Source organism: Pygoscelis adeliae, unplaced genomic scaffold (genome assembly GCF_000699105.1).
Source record: "Pygoscelis adeliae isolate BGI_AS28 unplaced genomic scaffold, ASM69910v1 Scaffold130, whole genome shotgun sequence".
Taxonomy (NCBI): domain Eukaryota; kingdom Metazoa; phylum Chordata; class Aves; order Sphenisciformes; family Spheniscidae; genus Pygoscelis; species Pygoscelis adeliae.
The window spans coordinates 3,064,354-3,077,027 of record NW_008824031.1 but is presented as its reverse complement, the minus strand read 5'-3'; the positions used below and the strand labels follow the sequence as shown (position 1 = coordinate 3,077,027).

General features: G+C 38.7%; 1 protein-coding gene across 1 annotated transcript in view; it reads left to right on the top strand.

The window, feature by feature from the left end:
* TRAF3 (TNF receptor-associated factor 3) overlaps positions 1–5,989 on the top strand; it is a 69,812-nt gene extending 63,823 nt beyond the window's left edge. The window contains exons 12-13 of the mRNA XM_009327963.1: positions 3,564–3,738; positions 5,013–5,989. Coding sequence (XP_009326238.1) covers positions 3,564–3,738; positions 5,013–5,584 — 747 coding nt within the window. The 3' untranslated portion in view covers positions 5,585–5,989. The remainder of the gene's footprint in view (positions 1–3,563; positions 3,739–5,012) is intronic.
* Positions 5,990–12,674: the final 6,685 nt, after the last annotated feature.

The following is a 12,674-nucleotide window of genomic DNA, read 5'->3' as shown; positions in this document are numbered from 1 at the left end:
TTGTCCCCCCCCCCCCCCCCACCTTCTTCTCGCCAGCTATTTTATTTTAGTTATTTTAAGCCAAACTGTGTTTTACAGCTATTTCAGCCTGATTCCTTCCACTTACTGGAACTTCCTGGTTCAGTCGGGTTGTTAAGGGCACCTTGGAAACACACCTCAATTTGTTTTTCCCTGGACAATATGATTAGCCTCTTTCTGTTGCCTACTAGGAGTTGAAGGAATTAGTTACCTGTTGTAAGCCATTCTTCTGGGATGCATTGAGCAGCCATGGCTGTACAAGAGCCACAGATATTTCCAGTGTGGAACTAGCCAATTCAGGTCTGGACAAGCGTTATTTGCTTAGTCCCCCAGGTCCTATGCATGCTAGTAATTTCTAGTACAGTTTCAGTATTAGTTGTCATGTAACCTTCTTTGGCTTGGGAACAGCTGTTTCACTGAGCACAACTGGCATCATCTGCACTGCAAGGCTTTTAACACAAATAGTGTAAATGTATCAAAGGTTTCTGGGCACTGGCAGGAACCTCAACCTTGAGATGTTTTGATTCAGATTAATTTTCTATATACTGGTCTCCAGGGAAGGTGTTTTTACTCAGAGAGGGTGTGATACTTTTTCGACTGTTGTCTTGTGGAAAGGAACTTTCACATCCAGTATCCAGTCTTTCTTACGAGTATATGGAAGCTTATTAGTAAGCCAAGTCTTAAGCTGAGTGTGGACATGAGGTTCTTAAAGACAAAAGAAACAATGACCTTACGAATATAAAATTATTTGATTGGTAATGGAGGAGGAGGATGTATGATTTGTTTTCTCAGTCAAGTAGTACCTTTGGTTCCTTTTCTAGTATGTTCTTTAGCTTTTCAGGTTTGCTCTATCAGTTGAAATGGAAAAGTCCATTAGGAGCATCGGAAAGAGAAACAACTGTGAATATAACTTTCTTCAGTTCCTCATGACATTTTCTAAATTCTTTTAGTAATAATAGTGCTAAAATTCTGGAAATTGTTTATTAGAAATACCAAACAAAACCCAGATGAAAATCAACATCAAGAAGAGCCCTCAATGGTTTGTCAGGCATATAACTCTGGATTAATGATCTGGAGAGGTCAGTTGCTGGAATAAAAAGTGCATGCAGAAAATTGATATCTACTTGAAAATTTATGAGTACAGTGTGAGACATCTGTGTGCTTTCTAATGGAATAATTAGAGAGAGTGAAATTCTCCACTGCTGCATTAAATTCAGATTTAGTACATCCGTATCTCCCAGCGTGAGGGAGGTTGACTCCCTGTAGGGTAAAAAGATAGAGATCCCACTGCTTTTTAAAGACGGAATACGAGTCAATTTCTGATTATTCTGTATCTCTTGAATTCTCATGAAGAGTTACAGGAGATAAAATACTACACATTTGCTGATGTGTAGTAGAAGCAGCTAAAAAACAGAACTGGTTGTGCATGTACAAAGGTAGAATGTTGCACACAGGTTGATGAAGAGAAGTTGGTCCCTAGTAAAAACTTTTAGTAAACTTCTCCCAAAAGAAGAATAACTTACAATTCTTCTGCATCTTTACCACTTTCCCAATACATTTTTAAATGTATTTATTCATTTTGTTTGATACTGTGTTAGTGCCAAGAGTCCCAATTGGAAATTGGAGCATCTCTGTGTGAGGCACTATACAAACCCACGACCATGTTGTTGGCTCTTGCCTTGGAGAGTTCATGTTTTTTGTGAGTAGAGGAAAAAGATCAGACTTGGGCACATCTTGAGTTTACTTTTGCATGTTACCTGTGAGCTAATGGCCAAATCTTGTGGCTCTGCTCTTACAACATTTGTTCAGGCCATTCCATGGTGTGTTTCCTTTTAGAAGTATAGCTAACAGCCCTTCCCTATTTTATTTTCTGATTACCATCAGTCCAAGTGAGAAGGTATGACTGTGTTGGTAGCTGATGGTTAGTACGTCCAGGCAGCTTGCTTAATCTATTTAATGGGACCATACCCCTGCATTTATGATTCAGTACACAGCTTTCCTTCACAAAGTTGTAATTTTGCAAATGAGATATATAAGCTTGTTTTAAAATACCGACATAGAAATAAATAATTAATCTTGAAATATGTTAGATTACTCAGTGGTTTTGAGACACAACAAAATAAAACACTCCTAGAATGTGATTTTGCTAGCTGGCTTATCAAATTGACAGCCTTCAATTAATCGTTACAGACTTTCAGTATAACTGAAACCATATGATTAAAAGCAAATGCCTAAAAGGGGAAATGAAGGTTGCATGAGGCAGAAGGGTTTTCCCCATCAGTGGGGAACATTGAATCCACATGGCTAACCAGAAGGCAAATGCAAAATAACTTTATTTTCTTGTTTTGTACTCAACTGCTACTTTTTTTTTTGAGAAGTGAAAAATAATTTTTACACGTTGGCAGTATATGATAATAAACTATAAAGTTAGATTTGGAGTTTAACTGTAGGTGGTAGCAAAAGTAGTTTCTTGTCTCAAATATTTGTGTTATCATTTGAACTTCACAACTGATTATGGGGTTCTGGCTAAAATTCCTGCTAGTCCAAATTAGCTGTGGTAACGTAAAGTGCTATGTATTTCTTGCATCAGGTTTGAGGTAGACTGGGAAATATGTTCTCCTTTATATTTGTAATATACTGAGGTGCTTGCAATGTCCCTCTTTTGGAGAATACCAGCCTTTTTATGTATTTTTTTTTCTTGAGTATTATATTTCATGCTTTTCCAAAATCAACTCGTCTTTTTTTTTTTTTCTTTGTTTTCTTAAAAAGACTCAACCAGCAAGCACCTTCAGGACACATGGCTTATTCAATTTAGGAAGTAAGGGTGGGAATTTTAAAAGTGCTTAAGGGGTCAGAAGTGGTAGTTTTACTTACACTCTTGAGGGCTTCTGCTGTGGTTACGGGCACATAATAACTTAGGCTTTGATAACTGATTTATGTGAGCTTGGAGCTTGCTAATGCCACTGTATCTGCACATATAAGTACTCCTGCTCCATGTGTGCAAGAGTACTGATGTTTTTCTGGATGGGTAAGTTATTTTGCTGTTACCCAATGATAAACGCATGCACATGAGCAGCCACTTGATTCACATCATGGTAAGTTGTTGTGCCCATACTTTGTTGCTTAAGTACTCTGACACGAAACCCAACAACTATCAGCCCCTAATATCAATATAGAGACATTCAGAATATTGTTCTTGCATTGAAAGGTTTTTTTAAAAAATTTTAGATAAGAGCACACTAACAATTCCTAACAATTCCTTTTTTTTTTTTTTTTTTTTTTTTTTTTTTTATTTTAAATAATTGTGTTGATAATTCTGGTAGTGCTCTAATATTAATACCTGTGCAGCACTAAAGATTTTTGTGTTTTATAAATACTTGGGCTATTCCTCTAAATTTTCAAGGTTTGTGTTATTGAAATATTTGACATAAGTGTAACTTGTTTATATTGGAAATGCATCTTATTATTGCTATATAATCCTTGTTTAATTTGCATAAATTAATATCTTTTTGTTATTTTAACTCGTAACTTACTGTTTTATAAAGCGAGTGATAGACAGTCAAGCAGAGAAACTGAAAGAACTGGACAAAGAAATCCGTCCCTTCCGACAGAACTGGGAGGAGGCTGACAGCATGAAGAGCAGTGTAGAATCCCTCCAGAACAGAGTGACTGAGCTGGAAAGCGTTGATAAAACTGCAGGGCAAGGAGCTCGAAATACAAGTAAGTGTAAGCACAATGGACTGAAGTACTCAGCAGTGCCGTCAAGAGAAAAACTGTGTCCTTTGAATGGCATTCCCATTGTGATTTTTATGTGGAAGCATCAATAATGCTGATTCTTCTGATTTTTTTAATAGGAAACTGCGTAATCCCTTTGATGTGGTATTGCTTCCGCGCTGTTTCTTAGGCTTGATTCTCGTCTTTTATTTTGTTTTCTTGACCTTTGTCTTGATTACAGTGTTAGCTCATTATAGTTTCTCAACTGATCTTTGACAGCTAATAGCTTTCAGCAGCTTCTTCAAATATAGTCTCGGTATATAGACAAGTCTTCTTTTATTACTGTCCTCCCCCATGAATGGATCAACAGTATGAAACCACCTGTCCTGATATCTGTTACAGAAGTATATTTGATCCAAAGAAAACTGTGAGATCTGCTTGAGAATAAGGTTATTGTTGTGCTTGCTGAATAAAGTGAAAACTGGAGTTTAGCAAGGCAGTGTAGATCATATGTAAGTGTTTAAACGAGTGGGACAAAGAACTTCACGTTTAAATAGATCTGTATAAAACAAACCTGCCTTACGAATTCATCTGCTTCTCAGTATTGTATGTTGGCCCATTTTGCCAGTGTGCAAAGACAAAGAGTAACATTTTTGTGTGAGGGAAAGGGGACATTAAAAACAGCCCTCCCTCCAAACTAAATAGCTGACCATATAATGCAGAGCTAAGCTTGAATTTTCTGTTCTTTTATGATGAACTTTAGACCAGGTAACAGCACTACACTTCCGAGACAAGTAGTGTCTGAGAGAAATATTTTGAGTGATCAGCGGTGCTTCTGAATTTTGGAGGGCTCATGTACAATGTGTGACCACTTCCGAGGTCTTCACTGCTAATAGCAATCTACAGATAATGCTACCAAGTCTCCTCTCAAAAAATGGAAGCCTCTGTAGTTATATTGCTTAGTGACCAGACAAAATTTATGTTAGATGATTTGAATATTTGACTTTTACTGAATGTGTGATTAACACCCACGTGTGTGTAAAAATTTTTAAACCCCACGGGGGTGTAAAAAAAAAAAAAAAAAAAAAAAAAATCCCAGTTAACCTAGATACTAGCTGGCAAACTATTGTCTGTGGAAATTGCTTCATCGGTGATGGAATGTACTTTGGTTCTTGGGGAGAAAAATGTTTTCATATACAATAGCAGCACTGGCAACTGATTTTTACAGTCCTTAGAAAAAAAACGCTTTTCTCACCCTCGTCCTTTCCGTTTTCTAACAGCCCTGCTAGAGACACAGCTGAGCAGACATGATCAGATGCTGAGTGTTCATGATATTCGGTTGGCTGACATGGACCTCCGATTCCAAGTTTTGGAAACTGCCAGTTACAACGGAGTATTAATTTGGAAAATTCGAGATTATAAACGTCGGAAGCAAGAGGCAGTCATGGGGAAGACTCTGTCCTTATACAGCCAACCCTTTTATACTGGATACTTTGGCTACAAGATGTGTGCCAGAGTTTACCTTAATGGAGATGGCATGGGAAAGGGGACGCACTTGTCGCTGTTTTTTGTCATAATGCGTGGAGAATATGATGCGTTGCTTCCTTGGCCATTTAAACAGAAAGTGACTCTCATGCTAATGGATCAGGGACCGTCTCGACGCCACTTAGGAGATGCTTTCAAGCCAGATCCAAACAGCAGCAGTTTCAAGAAGCCAACTGGAGAAATGAACATTGCATCTGGCTGCCCAGTCTTTGTGGCTCAAACTGTTCTAGAGAATGGAACGTATATTAAAGATGATACTATTTTTATTAAAGTCATAGTGGATACGTCGGATCTACCAGACCCCTGACATACAATGGGGGAGGTGGATTAAACAGAAGACAACTCCGTTTGGGGGTTTTATATCAGTTTGTCTTCAATCAGAGGTCCTAAAGCTCACAGAACCACCTTGTGGAACAGATGGAAGAGTTTGAAGGCATAACTGCATAGGGTCCAATTGCGAAAGTAGCAACACATTAAGAAATCATACCATGGTATATTTTTTAATAGAACTAGCAAACACTTAAGCTCTGAAGAATCACTTATCCCTCATGAGGATAATGATTATGGTCAGAGAGGATTTTTTTTTTTTAACTTATTAATGATCTAGTCAATTGGAGGTGAAAAGACATATACAGTATGTGCTGAATAAATTACTGACTTTTATTTCTTTAAGCTAGAATACAAAAACAAAAAAACTTCATACATGGGCTAGCTGGAAATTGTCAGCATGTTAAAAGAAGAAATGATGAAGTAATGTTGCAATTATGATATTATTTGAAAAACTGAGGTGCAATCTTGTCTGAAATACATTATATTGTCTTTTTAAGGCCTCATCTGGTCTCTGTTTTAAGAATTACTTTGTCAGAAGATCTTGGAAAAGTATCCATGTCTTCTCAAAAGTATATGAATCAAAATCATATTTTTATTTAAAGTTCTATTGTTACAGAAAACATTTTATTTTAAAACTGTTGATAGACTGATATTTCTTGGAAGAAAAATAGAAGATATCAAACACTGGTTATCACTTGTGATAGGAAAAAAAACTATTCAATTCTGTTATTTCTCTTTAGAAATGTAAACCTACAATATATGTCGTAGTTAATGACACTATTTCAAAATTAAGGAAAAATCACTCATGGATGCTGTGCATCATTATCAGATTTATAATTGTTTTCACCCTAAAATAGGGCATTTGTTGAACTTTGGAGTTCTAAACGGAATCCTGTACATTTTTTAAAGTTCTGCCCCATGCTTTCCAATCAAGCTATATATGTTGCACATTATGCTGTCAGCAGTATATAGTATTTTCAGTATTGGGGAGGAGGAGTAGTGCTGAAAAAAGCCTATATGTTTGTTCTGTACTAGCAGCCATTGCTTCTTAAGGACAAATCAGCAATGTCTTAATACAGTGATGGTGGCTTGCATGCATACATGTGCCTTAGATGTGCTGTGCTGCTTATAAACCATAGCTTTTTATTCAGATTAATTCTGATATCTGAAACGGTAGTTTAATTGGACTTCAGGCATAATGTTTAGTCTTGTCTTCAGAGCCCTTAGGTACCTTGCCATGTACAAAATAGAAGCCAAAGCCTCATTTCTTTGGCTTCTGGAGCTTCTATGACTTGGCCATGGTGGAATCTATCTTATTCAGGTGCCAAAACGTTATGCTCAGTGCTCCTATGGAGCTTGGACTACACAGTCTCCATGGCCACTGTGAAGGCAGGCGACATTTTTCCTCTAATGCCTGTGGTTGTAAGGTGGCATCACTTGAAACGGACCCATCTGAGAACTCGGGGGGGGCTGTGAATGTATATGCTCATGACAGCTTTTCATAGCAGACAAGCATCCTAACAGGGAATGCACGGGCTTCTTTCTTGTAACAGCCTGAACTGTAGTGGAAAGCATTTGCTAGCCCTGAAACATGCTGATTGCAACCTGCTGTGTTCATCTGCTTCTATTTAATAGCCTGTGACAAGCGAGTCTAGAGACATAGCCTGACTGTGGTGCTCTTTAAAATCCAAGAACCGCTTAAGCAGAGCGGACTTGCACCACCGTGTTTTTAGCCTTCGTGGGCTTGAAAGAAAACACTGCATCTCAGCCTTTAATGTCAGGTTGTATCAGTTTTCTGCTTTTTGAGGCATAGTCACAATTTTTGTCTAAGGTGCAGTTGAATTCATGCCTTTGTATTTCAGCTTGTCTTTGCCGTTGTCTTTTTTGGCTGTGCCTTCACACACAGTGCCTGCAAGAAGTATTTATGAATATACAATGCATGCTAAGTGGTCTTCATGGGTTTTCCAGGCACCTGCTAGAATACTGCCTGCTGCTGACCGTTGCAACCGTCAGCAGCAACTTGTCTTCCTTTTCTTGCCTTCCATTGTCCAGGTACTGTACTCCCTTTATGGTACATAGCTGTCAACAGGTGCAAGCTCAAATATGGAGGCATATGCTAGCATTTAATTTCTAGCACGGAAGGAGGACGTTCTGCACAAGAGATAAATATCTATAGATATACCCACATCTATATCTCTAGATATAATTATATGGCACTTGCAGTTTTATGCAGGCTGCATAAGCAAACCCATCACTTACGCTTTAGGGCGAAGGTTCGCTCAACTTGTGTCATTTTAATAATTGTGAATGTAGGCAGCTGAGCTTTTGTGTTTGTGCATCACAGAATTTTACTGAAAACAGGATTCCCAAGTGGAAATGTCCAAAGGACTCTCCTCCCATTGCTAATGCATGTCTTGTAAACTTATATGAAACCGTTTGGCCATCTCAAAACAGTTTATATCCTGTTTCAATCTGGGACTTGGAGGAGATTTCTAGTATAAGCAGGGCCCAGCATGTTCTGCAGATTTGTGATTACAGTTTCCAACTCCTGTGACAGAATTGCGCTTCTAAATTCAGGCTCTTTAAAAGAGGACGAAAAAAGAGTTTCCAGCCTTTGTGATTGAAAGAGGACTTCGAAACATGCGAAAAGTGTAAACTAATAGGGAAGTCTTCCTGAGTCTGCACACAGCCTAAACTAGTAGCTTTAAGAGATCTGAATATCTCCTCTTAATGGGATATTGACTCAGAAACTTCATAGAGAAGTTTAAATATGAACACTGCTAACTATATTAATGCCGATCACTGTAGCAGAAACATCAGTCACTGTTGTATTTCACAGATCTCTATGCTGCTTTCCACATCTCCCAAGTGCCAAAAGCACCAGCTGCCAGAATCTTCAGCTTCACTTGGGCAGCTTTTATAATGCAGTAATGTGCTATCGATATAAAAATATTTTTGCATATGTGCTTTTTATCACAGTTAATAAAACGGAGGCCTACTGCACTTATTTTTTAAAACTACATGAAGCTGCCAGAGAATTTCCAGTTTGCCAACGCTGCGTACTGTGAAATCCAGGATCTCGCTACACAAATGTAGACACCGCCTGCTGTGGAATACCTGAAGCCTTGACTGTAACACCCCTTTCTCCGCAGAACTCACGGGCCATCTCTGTAGAGTTCCTACTGTGTACATAGAAATCGGTTTCCTCTGCTTTCCAGCAAGGAGTATGTAGCATTTTGTGAAAACAAGGCCGCTGTATATTCTCTAAATTGAAAGGAAAAGATACCTGGTGCTTTACTCCCCACTTTAAATTATTTAACTTTTTCTCTCATCATTGAAATGCCCTTTATCCTTTTTTCTGTATGTTCCTGACCCAGATATCCAAAGTTTTCTAGGGACTGTCTGTTTAAAGTGATTCATGGGGCAACAGTCTACCCCCACATATACTCTTGAATCCCGGCTAGCTCCTGTGGTGTGCCATTATTGCAAGGGGGTCCCAGAGTATTTGCATTGCTTTGAACAGAGTTTCTTCAATGGAACCTTTTTTTCCTCTGCTTAGTAATTCTTAGCAGCACGCAACTGAAGTCTCTTGCTGGTATTCTTTCTTAACGATGATGCTCCAAGTTACGTACAAGCCTCTTCCCTTTCCAGCTTTCTCTAGGGAGATTCCAGTGCGTGACAATCTGGATGTTGCCCTTTTTGTACGCTCTTCAGCACAGGGTGAGTGCATTTGTTACCTAGAAAGTCTTGAATTCTAAACAGGATGAAACTATTTGGGTGTTTAAAGACCAACCTGCGATTATGATGCATGACCATGTCTGCATTACTTCTCTGATCTAATTAAAGGGGTCTTGTTTCAGTTACTGTCTACATGGTACACCTTCAACTGCTGACTTACAATATGCAATGTTGATTTCAGCCTTGTACTGTAAATGTTGTTCTTCACAAAGAGAATGTGCAATAGGAGAAAGGGATGATGGGTGGCATAATTTTGACAGGAAAAAAAATGTTGTGGGTAACATGCTAGCTTTGTTATAAATATGAAATACATTTTATTTCCTTTACCCGTGGGTTTTCCTGCTTGGAAAAGGAAAGTTGAAGATATGTGCCTGTTTTTGTGCCTGGTGAACTTCTCAAATGCAAAGGTAATAGAGATTTGTGTTAGTTGTAATTTAAGCGTTGAACCCATGAATGTTAGGTTGTGATTGTATCGCTCGTGTTTCTCGGCTTGCCGCGATTATGGCTTGTTGAGATGGAGTTTCAAAGCTACCACCTATTTGTACCTGTATTCCATCACGTGGGATAGGCATTTCACCAACAATGCAGGGTTCCTGTTGTTGTTTTGTTTCCTTTTTAAAACACTGGTGCTGTTTGGTCCGAGACAGAGAAGCGTGTACAGAGTGACAAGAAAAGTTGCCTGCACCGCAGAAGAGTGAAAAATGTGACTGCAGTATCGATGCCTTGATATGATTTAACTATGCAAATAAACAAATAGGTGAGGGGGAAAAATTCTTGGGTTGCATACCTAATCTCTTAGTTTTTGCTCTGTAAATTACTCTTACGTGTGTAGGTACATACATATACACACAGACATGCATGCACATACATATGCAAAGTCTTTTCTTTATGTAGAAGTGATGAAACAAAACCCTTTCCTCCAAGTTATACTTGATCTATTGGTGCAAATACAACTTGCTGCTGCTAAGGGAGGATCTTGGCTAAGGGCAAACTTTGGATTCACATCTTCCCAGTTTGAAGACCTGTATATAGCAAACAAACAGTTTGTTTAGCCTTTCTGAAGACCTTGGAATGTCATCTAGGACACATGTCCTTCCTCATACTCCGCTGATTTGGAGATTCCTGTACTTTAAACAGACATAGTGAAGGGCAACTTGTTAATTGCAAGTTCTTTCCTTTAATTTGGGAACAAAAGATAATAAAAAGCAGCTGGACCTCTTCCTGGAATTCCTACCCTGTTCAGTCGATACCTCTCTATTCTGGTTGACCTAGAAATCATAGCTACTGCAATAAAAACGATCGGTTTGGGAATTCAGTCTGTCTGAGGGTAGTTTTTAGTGCTATGTACAGTGTAGGAAGCGCTTTGCATCTGCAGACATGTTCTTCTTGTAGACAAACGGCACTTGCTTTTCTGGAAAAAGGAAATAAAGGATGAGATGTGAAGCGGCTTGCCCAGAGTCACGAAAGGAATCTCCTGGAGCCAGGACTGAATGAGAGGTTCCGGTTCCCTAGTGTTACCTTCAAATCACTAGGTTTTACTCTTTTAATACATTTGTCCCTTTAAAGGAACCGAAAAACAAGTTGACATACCTTAAAGACCCACATCAGGACAGTAAGGGCTAGAATTAAACATACAAGCTGTCATGATTTGGGGTTGTTACGTGTATGGTAGCCCAGACATTGCTCACTACTTGGTGGTGCTTTGCACGGCCTGCAGAGTGGAAGGCCAGCACAATGTGTCGGTGTGAGTAACAGCAGCAAATGTGTGTCCTGCTCTATTTGTCAGAATTGCCCAACAAAATAAGTCTCGTTTGATGCTCCTCTTAACTGAGGAGGGAGAATGCCATTTTAAAGTGAAGTGGGTTCATCTTTGTTCTACCAGCCTGTAGCGTGACTGACCGTTTCTTTCTTGTGGGGCTTTCTCTTTTTCTTTAAACCAAAATATGGAGGGCTTAATTGTTCTTTCCTGCCTCTTAATCCAGGCCTTTGCTGACAAGCACCAGATAGGAAGGTTGTGGAAAACTTTGGACTGCTGATTCAGGGACATCCTCTTAAGATTTAGAAGAGTAGAGATATACAACATGTAAGGGATCTGACTATTCCTATTTGTCTTCTAATTTATGGTCAAGACTGCACCTTCTGTCTTCCATTTCATGATCTTAGTGTAGATACTAGGCTGTGTTTGTTTAGGTTTCTTTCCCTCCAAGTTAGGATTAGTTCCTTAGGGTTCAAATAAGTTCTAAATTTCACAGAGAAGCACCTGAACCAAAATCCTGGATCCAAACATCCCAGACTTGATGTGGAATTCAAATCTGGATCCCAACTCTGTGGCTTACTAACCTACCCATTTAGGGAAGGGTTTGTTGTCTCTACGTGGTGTTTGTGTTTTTGGTCCTTTGGAACTAAGCTTTTAATTTGGTTGCCAGTTCTGCAAGGACTTTTTAACTTCTTAGCAATGCCGGTGTTCACACGCTCCATTGCTGGCAGTGCGATGCGTAGTGATAAAATTTGACTCTGTCTAAGGGTTACTGAGATAAACCAGCATTATCATTCGTAAAGGTCATTTTCTTGTTTAGTGTTCTGAGCTTTGGATTTGAATATAGCTCACATCTGAAAGGACACATCTTCCAACTATGACCTGCGTCACTGGCAGAGAGTTGCATAATCTGTACTTGTGGAATGGGAAGGTACAAGCTTCCATCGTTGCTGATGCATCATGTGATCCACCTATTTTGTTTTTCTTATAGCTGTTGTTTGGTTTATATATTTTTTTCAGTTTTATAGAAAAAAAAACAAACGGGGAAGTTCAGGATTTTTTCTACAAGGTATAAACTCCAATGATTTAGTGGTGACTAGAGAGCTGTGAAAAATACCCCATTAGGAGATGATGGGCTAAGCGTAGGTCCATTTCTCTTAGACAAGTAGGATAACCTTTAAGATGCATGGAACAACGTAATAATCGGGAAAACTAAAGCTGACATTTGTTTCCAAGAAATTCTGTAAGAAATATCTATGGAAAAGACATCAGTGATCGAGAATAATGTACAAATTAATGTGTTTGAAACTTGTGTATCCATTTCTTTAATCTCATACTCTTCAGTGAACGGTACACTTGTGTTCAGTTTTATGATCAAAAACAAAGACCAAAGAAGGCCAACCTCATTTGATTGTGTATATTCTGCCTGTCTTAATTATCAGTAGCTGTAAGGATACAGTGCAAGTGATCTGGTAACCAGTGGTTCTCGTCCTTTTCTTTTAGGGGGAAAAACAACTTCAAAATGTATAATTTATTGCTCAGCAATAATCATGTTGTTAAAATAATAATAATA